This window comes from Rhea americana, unplaced genomic scaffold, assembly GCF_003343005.1.
Source record: "Rhea americana isolate MKP2758 unplaced genomic scaffold, rheAme1 scaffold_151, whole genome shotgun sequence".
In the NCBI taxonomy this organism is placed as follows: Eukaryota; Metazoa; Chordata; class Aves; order Rheiformes; family Rheidae; genus Rhea; species Rhea americana.
The window spans coordinates 681558-691140 of NW_028185606.1; the positions used below are offsets into that span (position 1 = coordinate 681558).

A 9583-nucleotide genomic window follows, 5' to 3' on the forward strand; every position below is an offset into this window, starting at 1 on the left:
AGGGCCAACCTGCTTTTCAGGTTGAGCTGAATTCTCTGCGTCACACAGCAATAGCTGGTGCCACCTGGGGCACGATGTTCCCAGCTGAAGGACTTCTGTGGTCGCTTCCGTTTGTCTCCTCATATACGGGTGCCCAAGAAGGGCATCAAGGATACCAAAAGTATGGAGCAGACCAAGTCAGGGAGCTGAGATGCTTCAGTCTGACAGATGGCTGATGGGGGGATCTCATAACTGGCTATAAAATCAGAAGTGGCCTGGAAAGGGTGAATGAGGGTCAGTTATTCACCATCTCATCTAGTATTAGAGCTAAGGGTCGGCTCCTCTCTCTCTCATACACTTGCAGTGGGGATGGAGGAGCCATATGGAGGGAGGAGATGAAAGTAAGGCATTAGCTCTCCTCTCTCCCATGGATTTGCAGGCAAATCTTATCGGTACCAGAACTGGGAGCAAATGCGAGGGTGAAAGGGAGCAAGTGGGAGCTGCAGCACTAGGGCATCTGGCTGCCTCCTCCCCACCACCTGCACCAAGCTGTGCTCAGGCATGCACCGTGGCCTCCTTGCTGTTCCCTCCCAAACACAGCAACAGAAAAGCCAGGACCAGAGATGACAGTAACTGTTCTTTTTTTTGTGGTTGTTTTTGGTTGCTCTTTTGCTCAAAAAGGCATTTTTAAAAAATATATTAAACGTAACATTTTACTAAGATGTCTCTTGGTTGTAGCCACTGACAAGGAATGACCCTCCCCGAGTAAATAGGTTAGGAAAAAAGAAAAAAAAAGCCCTCCAAAACAACCAGATAAATACATAAATAAAACTTTTTTCCTTTCTCTCTCTCTTCTTTTTTGTTGTTGTTGTCATAAGGAAAAGCGGCCCAAAGATGTCCACATCCATCCGTAACAGCAACATCCCTGGAGCGGATGCCGAGTCCTTGCCCWCGTGAGCAGCGATGCCACCTCGGCTTGGAGCACCGCAGTGCAGGACGAGCGCGGCAGATGAGGGACGCTTGCCAAGATGCCTGCCTTACCGTGATGGGGCAAAGAGGCCCCACGGAGTTTCCCAGCCCCGTGCCACGAGCTTGTGCGTGAGGACGCAGCCATAGGAAAGCGTGTGGGGAAGTAAAGCAAAGGTGGTGGTAGACTCCTCTCTTAAAAAGGATACAGAAGTGAGGGTGCTGAGGACACGCTGCTGCTTTCCTCCGCCCAGTGGGGTGTGGAGGGTCCTCAGCACGCTGGGCCAACGCCATCTCAGGGTTTGGCTCCTCACCTGCCTGCAGCTGCCTCCTGCCGAGCTGCTTCCCCCACAACCTCACATCGGCTGTGAGAGCCGTGCATCCTTCCTGGAGCGGCAGCGGGAAGGTGCGTTAAAACCACAGCACTGCAGGCTGGGCTTGCTGGCGACATCCCTACGCTTGGAGCCAGTCTGAGCTGCACGAGCCATTCTGCTGCCTTCCTTCACTGGCGCGAGCGCTGCCATCTCTTTGGCCAGTCACTGGGGCTAGCACAGAAGCATGCGGTTGGTACCAAGGTAAGGCCTTGCTTTAATTTTTTTTTAGGATTTTTTTTCCTGGAGTCCTTTTTCCTGGCCTCCTTGCTCTGAGATCTGTGCAGCCCTGGCTGTTAGCTGCACAGCTTGCCTGTCTCCTGCTCTACCGTGTTTGGCAGTTTTGCGTTGAAGGCCCTCAGGGAGGACTGGATCCTTGCCACCTCGTTGTTGGCCAGCTTGAGCCTGTGGCGGAGCAAGCACGTGAAGAGGTCAAGGCGGGTTTTGCCAGGGGGTGAAAGCCTGTTCACCCGGTCCCTGATCTCTAAAAGCTGTAGCATGGCYGAGTCCTGGGAGCCCTGTGTGTAGGGGTAGTCCAGCTGGAGGATCAGGTCGCGAATAGCATCCGGTTCAAAGGGCAGGCTGTAGCCAAAGACTTGCAAGCTGTTGATTTTCATGTACCCAAGGTTCTTAGAGGGATCTGCCATCTCCAAGGGCTCATAGTAGATTGTCTCATTGGAGCTATCATCCAGAGACTTGATGCGGCTTCGCAGGTAGACATGGACCGTTTCAAAGAAGGCCTTCCACTTGTTCCCTAAAGTGAGTGTCCAATTTTGGCACTGGGCAGAGGCATCCACGTTAGTCCTTTCCCAGTCTGGGAAGTTGCCCTCGTTGATGGGCATGAACCAGCTCTCTGAGTGGCTTCCCCCAAAGGGGTTGACATAGATGGCCATTACAGGCTCCAGGGTGCTGTTCTTGGTGAGGCAGATCTGCAGAGAGAGGGCCAGCATTACGTGAACTAGCCCAGGCTTGTACTTGTTGCTCTTCAGCGTCAAGAGCATGCGCTTCCTCCAGGAGGGGTCAAACCAGCTCCCTAAGCGCATGTCATTGCTGATGAAGATAGAGTGCACCTCGATGCGGCTGTCCCATTTCTGGAGGAGGTACTTGAGCTCCAAGTCCTGCAGGTCTGTCTCAAGACCCAGGTAGTGCTCCAGGGAGTCAGCCACTTCGGGACGGCAGAAGCCCTGGGTGAGCACATAGCCATGGTTGCAGGCCCCACAGCGGGTGCTGTTGTCCTCAGCACAGCTGGCACAGGCTGGCCCTTCGCCCAAGGCACATGGTATGGGCCCCTGGCAGGAGGCTTGCTCAGAGGGGCAAGTGCAGCTGTGGCTTTCTTCCAGGAAAGTCCCAGGCACGGTGGTCTCGCTGCAGTACAGGAGCGACTGAGCGCGGCTCCACCAGTATGGTAGAGACCTAGCAGAAGAGAAGGAGGCAAGGGAGGAGGGATGCTTACGTTGGCCATTGTGAATGAGTGACTGGCCTTCTCTGGGGAGGAAGGACCTTGTGCCTGGGTGTTTTTTTTGTGTGTGTGTGTGTGTGTGTGTGTGTGCGCATGTGTGTGTGTGTCCCCCCATTGTGCCTCTGATGACCTCTCCTAAGCTGAGCCTGATTTTCCACCTCCAGGCCTTAACTCAACCTGCACTGCCTTCTTACYGCCAGGTTTCCTTCCATCATGGTGGGGGCTCCTCTAGTCCCACCCACCAGGAGATAGGCAATGGGTCTTAAACTCCAGTCAGAGATTTGACTTGGGGGACAGGGCCAAGCCAGCAGGGCTGGCTCATTGTGGCTGGTGAGGAGATACCTACCTCTCCTTTGGCAGTTTGAAGCGAGGTTGCCTGTGGCAGCGTTTGCTGAGGTTGAAGAGCCGCCGGATGATTCGGTGGGTTTTTCTGGAGAGCAGCTTCAAGCTGGTGCCCAGCTGCTGATAGCGATGCTGGACATCCAGGTCCATGGCCCAGTAGTGGGAGATGGCTGTCCTGTTCAGAAAACGGTCCCTTGGCAGTCTCTTCACCAGGGCCTGAAACTCTTCTGTGTGGAGAGGGACTGAGTTAGTAAAACTGGGGAGGCAAGCAGCAAGGGAAGACGCAAAGGTATTGCTGGAACTGCCTCCATCCAGCCTTCCTCCAGGTGAAAATTTGCCCTGCTCTGCCCCTCAGTCTGCCCAATACTTGGTCTCTAGTCAAGGTACAGCCAAAAAGTATTGGTGGAGAGGTCATTGCATGGTCTGGGGGAAGGCCCTCTCCTGTGTTGCCCCAGCTCTCAGTTTGGTCCTTGGGAGCTTTCAGGTTTGCTGGAGCAGTAACAGCATGCTCTGCAGCGCTTGCAGTGACTCCTGCTGCGCTCAAGGCTGGATGATGGGCGAGCCAAGAGGCGAGCGTGCCCGGTTCCTGCACAAACGTGCCCTGTAGTCCCTGGAGGTTGCCACTCTCCATGAAAAATGCCCATAGGCTCTAAGGTCTTTGCAGCAAGACCCATCTGCATGAGCCTGGGAGCTCTGTGGGCACGAGCATGAAGTGGTACTTCTTAGATTCACTCTGTACCTTGCCTAGATGGCTCCCTTCGGAGCTGCATGGGAGCTGAGCTGAGCATCCCCAGCGAAAGCTGGTCTTACTGCCCTAAATCCTGCCCTGGAGCCTCTGCTGCACCCGCTGCCTTTCTCTGACAAGCAGGATTTCAGCTTTCTCTTCAGACACAAGGACGACAGTAGGGTTTACCAGGGGCTGGCCCCGCTGAGGTGTCCCCGTCCACAGGAGCCCTGTGGTTCCCGTGCTGGTTTCAGGGCTGGTCCCGGGTGGTTCGCCGTGCCCTCACCTGACTCCTCGAACTGGCCGTGGTGGTTCTCCCAGGCGCGCTGGAGCTGGGCCAGGCTGCCCTCCATGGCCTGGATGTCCGCCTCGGGGCAGTTGCACTGGGGGAAGGCAGGGTGGCATTGGCAGCAGCAGTCGTTGCTCCGGCACACCAGCTCCCCCTCGGAGCCGCAGGCGACGTAGCCGAGGGCGGCCGCCACGAAGCGCTCCCGCAGGTGGTGGGGCAGCACCGTCTGCAGCCCTGCCGGAGAGAGGGGTCCTTGAGGGGCTCAGCGGGCGCTAAGCTGGCCCCGGCCTCCTGCTCTGCAGCACCTGGCCGGGGCCGGACGCTGGGCCAGGCGAGGGCGGGAGGAGGCTTTCCGGCGGCCGGGGCCTGGTGCCCGCCACCGCCTGGGTGGCGACGGACAGCGCCTCGCAGCCCCGCTGCCCCGCAGGGTCTCACCGCCGCCTCCATCCCATATTCCTGACGATTTGCTGCGGAGCCGCTTGTCTTGGCTCTTTATTGATCTTGGCTCCTCTTGGCAGATGAGCAACAGTCCCTTCCTGTCCAGCTTTGATTCCCCCCCAACCCTTAAATTAAAAGCGACAGCTTAGTTGCAGCATGCCCCATCCCCTCTGACAGCCCCTGCACGCCCGTGGGCGTCCTACGGTGGCATTCAGCGGCGCCCCTGGAGCAGCGCTGTCCCTGCCGCGCGGGTGGCCGCCCCCGCTCTCGCCAGCGGGTTGTCGATCGGCTCACGCAGGCGGCGAAGCCCGAGCGGGCGTCCGGCTTGCGTTAGGCGTCCTGCCCGGCCAGCACCGGGCGTCTCTGCATCTTCGCCACGCGTGGCTGGATCACGATGCCAAAGGGCCTTCGTTTCCCAGGGTTTTTATGCCTATAGAGGCCCCCTTAATTATTTGCTAGGGGATAACGTGCTTTTTCTGGCTGTGGCCGCTCCCCTCCCTCCCTCCCCCCTCCGCGGCCATCCCGGCCCTCACCGAGGAGCTGCACTTTGTTCTCAGGGCTCTGCACCAGCACGGAGCTGACCGAGTCCAGGTTGTCGTAGTTGCTGCAGCCGAGCGGCCCCGTCCGCGTTTCCGTTACCTAGGCMGGAGCAGAGACCGTCAGGGGCTCGGGAGGGACGTACGGACGCAGGACGGGGGCGATTCTGCCAGCGGGGCTGAAACGCTCCCTCGGGAGGGGCACCGGTGCGAGCAGAGGGGTGGCGAGCAGCCCCCAACAGAGCTGGCCCCACCACCTGAAGCGAGGGGATGCCGCAGCGGCTTGGAGAGACGTAATTGCCTGCTAATTGGCCTGTTGGCGGCCAGCAGCCCTGCCTGCAGCCCACTGAAAGATGTGGCTTCATTAGCRTGCCCAATTTCCCATAAATAACGCAAACGTGCTAACTTTGCYGGGGCTCGCTCGCTCCCTGCTCCCGCTGCCCGGGGGGGGCGCTTGCTTAGCGGAGACGTGGGTTTGCTCGACCCCGCGCAAAGTGCTGCGGCAGCAGCCGCTGCCTGCAGCCGTGCAGCCCCGCGCTCAGCCCCGTGCCCTTGCTTTACGGCCTCCGCCAGCTTTAAAGGGCTGCTGGCGAGGCCCAGGGCGCTGTCTGCCCCGCGCAGCCCTCTCCCTCGCGTGCCTCATCTACCTTGATGGCCGCAGTGGCAATCTGGATGTGGTGGAGCCGGCGCAGGGTGCTCTCCCGGTCAATGAAGTAGGAGGCAGCCAGCTGGTGCAGGGTCTCCAACGAGACCGCCGAGCCGTTCCCAGCCCCTCCTGCAGCGCCGACGGGCTCTGCTCGCCGGCTCAGCTTGCGCTTGTCCACGAAAATGGTCAGGGACTCCTCTCCTGCAGGGACATGGCACACGTTTTAGGGGCAGCTGGGTTTCTTGCCTCCCCTCCCTCAGCATTATTGCTCCAAAAACATCTAGAGTGTTTATTTTCCAAGCCATCCGTGCAGTTGGAAAATGGAGCGAGTGGCGCTTGGAAACCGCGGCCTCGGCGAGGGGCCCAGCGGGCAGTGCTCACCTCCCAGCGTGGCGGCGAGCAGGAAGTGCGTCCCATACTTCTTGATGAGGTTGTCGGTGATCTGCTGCAGGCTGGGCCTGCGTCCCAGCAGGCGGATGTTGCGGATGAATTCGGGGGCGAGGGGCAATGGCAAACTGAAGAAATCTTTCCTCTCCAGGGCCAGGTTGTTCACCTTCCAGCGAGCAAACTCTCTGCGGAAAGAAGCCAAGGAAAGCAGCCGTGAGCCGCAGGAGCCAGATGAGCCAGGAAACAGAGGTGTGAGAGAGAAGGGAGCGCGCTGTGATGGACAGAAAGCTGGCAAGGCTTTCCTTGGACAGGGTGCACCGGGGCRGACGCAACCCCAGGACCACCTTTGGAGGTCTGAGGGACATATGAGAAGCTCAGGACAAACTGGACTTCAGCAAGGCAAAGCAGGTAGCTGTGGCGCTGCAGAGGATTAATAGTTGGAGAAGCTTCTAAAGGGACCATCCCAGCCTCCCTACCTCCTTGGTGGAGCTGGAGCTGAAGGACCTGCCCCTCTTCCAGCTCCTCAGTGCAGGATCACTGGGAGATGGCCAGGGATGCAGCCGGAGGAGCCAGGCGTCCTGGTCTCCCTGGCCTCAGGGTCGCCTGGGCTGATGTTGCGGATTATGGATGGAGCCCGAACGAAACCTAGGCCCTCCTTAAGCCATCAGTGGTAATAATGAGCTACAAGTATTGAAGATGCCCGCTAGCCTTGACGAATCGGTCAGCTCCGCTTGGCATTAATCACCAGCGGGTACGGCTCCGTCGCACAGGAGTGCCTGCGTGTCCGGACGGGCCTAATCCATCTCCAACTCCCCTCTCAGACATCGCATCCTTACGGATCTGGGTGAAAGTCCGATAGCTGGTGCGTATTGCATTGAAATATTGATAGCGTTGTGTACAAGGCGGGAGATGCTGGGATGAGCCGGGCTGTGGCTCTGCAAAGCAGCCGCTGCGGAGAGGGTGAGGGGYGCTGGGGCGCCCTCCCGGGCAAGCCCGGGGCTAATTCGTGTTACGCACGTTTTCCGTCTTCCCGGGCTGCCAGCCTGGCGGGGGAGGGTGCGCGGGCGTTGGGTGGCTGCGTCCCTACGTCCCCTCCTAGCCCCGGCGGCGGCACCCGCCGCGGCGCCTGACATCGCCCCACGGCGCGGAGGCAGCCCACCAGCTCGCTGCCGTCTCAAAACAACAGCCCCGTAAACAACGTTTGGCCAATTTCTGCCTAATCGTCACCGTTTTGCTCTAATTAAAATCAGGCTGCGGCTTTCAGACAGTTTAATTAGGGCTGATTGGGAAAGACAGAGGAGGAGGAGGGAAACCAAGCCAAGCYGGGGAAGCCGCCTGGGGGCTCACAGGGTGCCGGGCTGCCTGCCAGGGTGACCTGCGGGCCCTGCAAGCCTAGTACCAGGGCACGGGAGCAGTGCTGGGTGGCAGGGAGCGAGGAAACCGTGCTCCCGGAGGGAGGGGAAGGGGCTGCCCGGAGGGCGGGAGGCTAAAGAGCCTGGGGCAGAAAGGGAGGACGCACTGGGGTGACGGCGACGCAAGGTGGGAATAAGGTTTTGCACACCGCTGCGTGCCCGGCGCGGGCTGCTTCCAGCCCCGCGGGCCGAGCCCTCCCGAAGCTTTTTGGCAGGGAAACGCTGGGCTGTAAACCGCAACGCGACAGCCCGTCCTGACGGCAAAACAAGCTGCCGGCCCATTACCCGCCTCGGAGGAGGCACGCGCGCACGCGAGCGAGCCGGCTGCGTTCCCCCGCGGGCTCCTCCCTGTCCCGCCAGCGTCACCGGCGGCCTCTGGGGGCTGCGGGGGCCCCRGCACAGCGGCACGTCAGAAGGGGCGCGGGAGCAGCGGGCTCCCAGGGGTGCCGGGTGACGCTAAGCCCAGCACTGCCGTCCGATCCCCCAGCAGGAAGCAYGGGGGCCCTGCGCTGGTGTGAGAAACCTCCTCTCCAGGGAGGGGGGAAGGAATTTAGGGAGAATCAGGTGGCTTCTGCTGCTCGTTAGCAGCAGGTTTAGCAGCCCCAATTAGCAGCTGGGCAGTGGAGCAAGGGCTTGCTGTGGGCTGCCCTTGCAGATGCTGGTGGAGCCTGCTGCTGCTCAAGCCTCGTTTTCCAGCGAGGCTCCTTTGCAAGAAGCTCCCCGGCGCCAGCCTCAGCGTGCGTAGAGTCCTTCCCCCAAGACAGCACAGCCCTCCCCGTGCCGGCCACGTTGCTCCTGGGCAGTCGTGGCCAACACTTGGCCGAGGTGGGAGCTGCTTCGCGCGTGGCGTGGGAAGAGCGAGGAAAACCAGCACGGTGGAAACCATTGCGCTCTGCCTAGGCGGCTGCCAGCAGCAAGCAGCTACAGCCGGTTACGGGCCAAGCTGGGGGTGTCCCGGCCTGCTTGGCCCTGCCGCTGGTCCCGGTCCCAGCGGACCTGTTCGCGCTGCTGCCTCTGGGCTCTCCGTCATCGCAGGTCTCCTCCTGGATGGCCCGGGGGCCATCGGAGCACCGTCTGGCGGGGCCGTGCTGGGGTCCGACCCCGGCATCCGTGTCTCAGCCCACCCTGCGAGGGGCTGGGCCAGGGGCTCTGCTCTCCCCGGCGCGCGGGCTCCACTGCCCAGCCGACCCTCCCTTCCCCTCCCTGGGGTGGGACAACCCATCCTGGCCAGTCTGGCTTAGCCATATATTGGGATCAGATGCTCTCCAGCCGGTGCCCTGCGACACGAACCCCTCCGCCCTCGAGCTGCCCCACTGCGCAGCCCCTTCCCGCCAAAGGACCGGCCCTGGTGCTGCCGCTCACCTGTAGATCCTGTACCTGGTGGTGAAACCCTGCCGGTAGCGCTCCACGAAGTCCACGTACTCCTGGGCTCGGTAGAAGGGGCCACGGTCGGAGAGGAGCCAGTCGAGGGGTGCCGCGTTGGAGGAGGAGGAGGCGGCCGCGGCGGAGGCATGCTGCTCGGGCGCCGGGCCGCCCGCCCCGCGGCGGCAGCACGCGCTCAGGGCCAGGAGGGCCAGCGGCCACGCGAGCATCCGCCGGGGCCCTTCAGAGCGAGAGCCGTCCCGCCGCCTCATGCTTCTGCCGCCCGGCCGGCTCCGTCATTCTCGCCCCGCGCCGTCCTCGGGGACACCAGCCGCCCTGCAACGGCGCCGAGAGGGCGGCCCGTCAGGCGGAGACGGCGCGGAGCACCTTAACTCCCGAGGCAGGGAGGCGCCGCGGAAGCGAAGGCCTCCTGCCAGCGCGTGCGTGCGCGTACCTATGTCTTGCACAGGCGCAACATCTCACACCGAGGGGCTCAGCGCTGGGGCCTCCCCTTGGGCTTGTCCCCTCTGCCAGCTGCGGTGATGGCAGCCCCGCAGCGGGGACGTGGGCCAAGGGACAGGGCAGTGAGCGCCACGGAAAGGAGAATTAGCAGCAGATCAAACCAGCTGCATCGCAGGCTAATTCCCCTCACCTGCCTGTGACGACCCAAAG

General features: G+C 61.2%; 1 protein-coding gene across 2 annotated transcripts; it reads right to left on the minus strand.

The window, feature by feature from the left end:
• Positions 1 to 674: 674 nt before the first annotated feature.
• On the minus strand, positions 675 to 9237 carry BRINP2 (BMP/retinoic acid inducible neural specific 2). 2 transcript variants are annotated; one of them, XM_085299632.1, is made up of 7 exons: positions 8927 to 9237; positions 6132 to 6322; positions 5752 to 5951; positions 5102 to 5207; positions 4128 to 4364; positions 3122 to 3344; positions 675 to 2729 (listed from the first exon to the last, which is right to left on the minus strand). In XM_085299632.1, exons 1-7 carry the CDS (start codon positions 9181 to 9183, stop codon positions 1613 to 1615), a joined length of 2331 nt encoding a protein of 776 aa, XP_085155758.1. In that variant the 5' UTR covers positions 9184 to 9237; the 3' UTR covers positions 675 to 1612. The 2 variants fall into 2 exon arrangements, with proteins under 2 accessions (XP_085155758.1, XP_085155757.1); XM_085299631.1 differs by having other exon boundaries at positions 8912 to 9237.
• Positions 9238 to 9583: the final 346 nt, after the last annotated feature.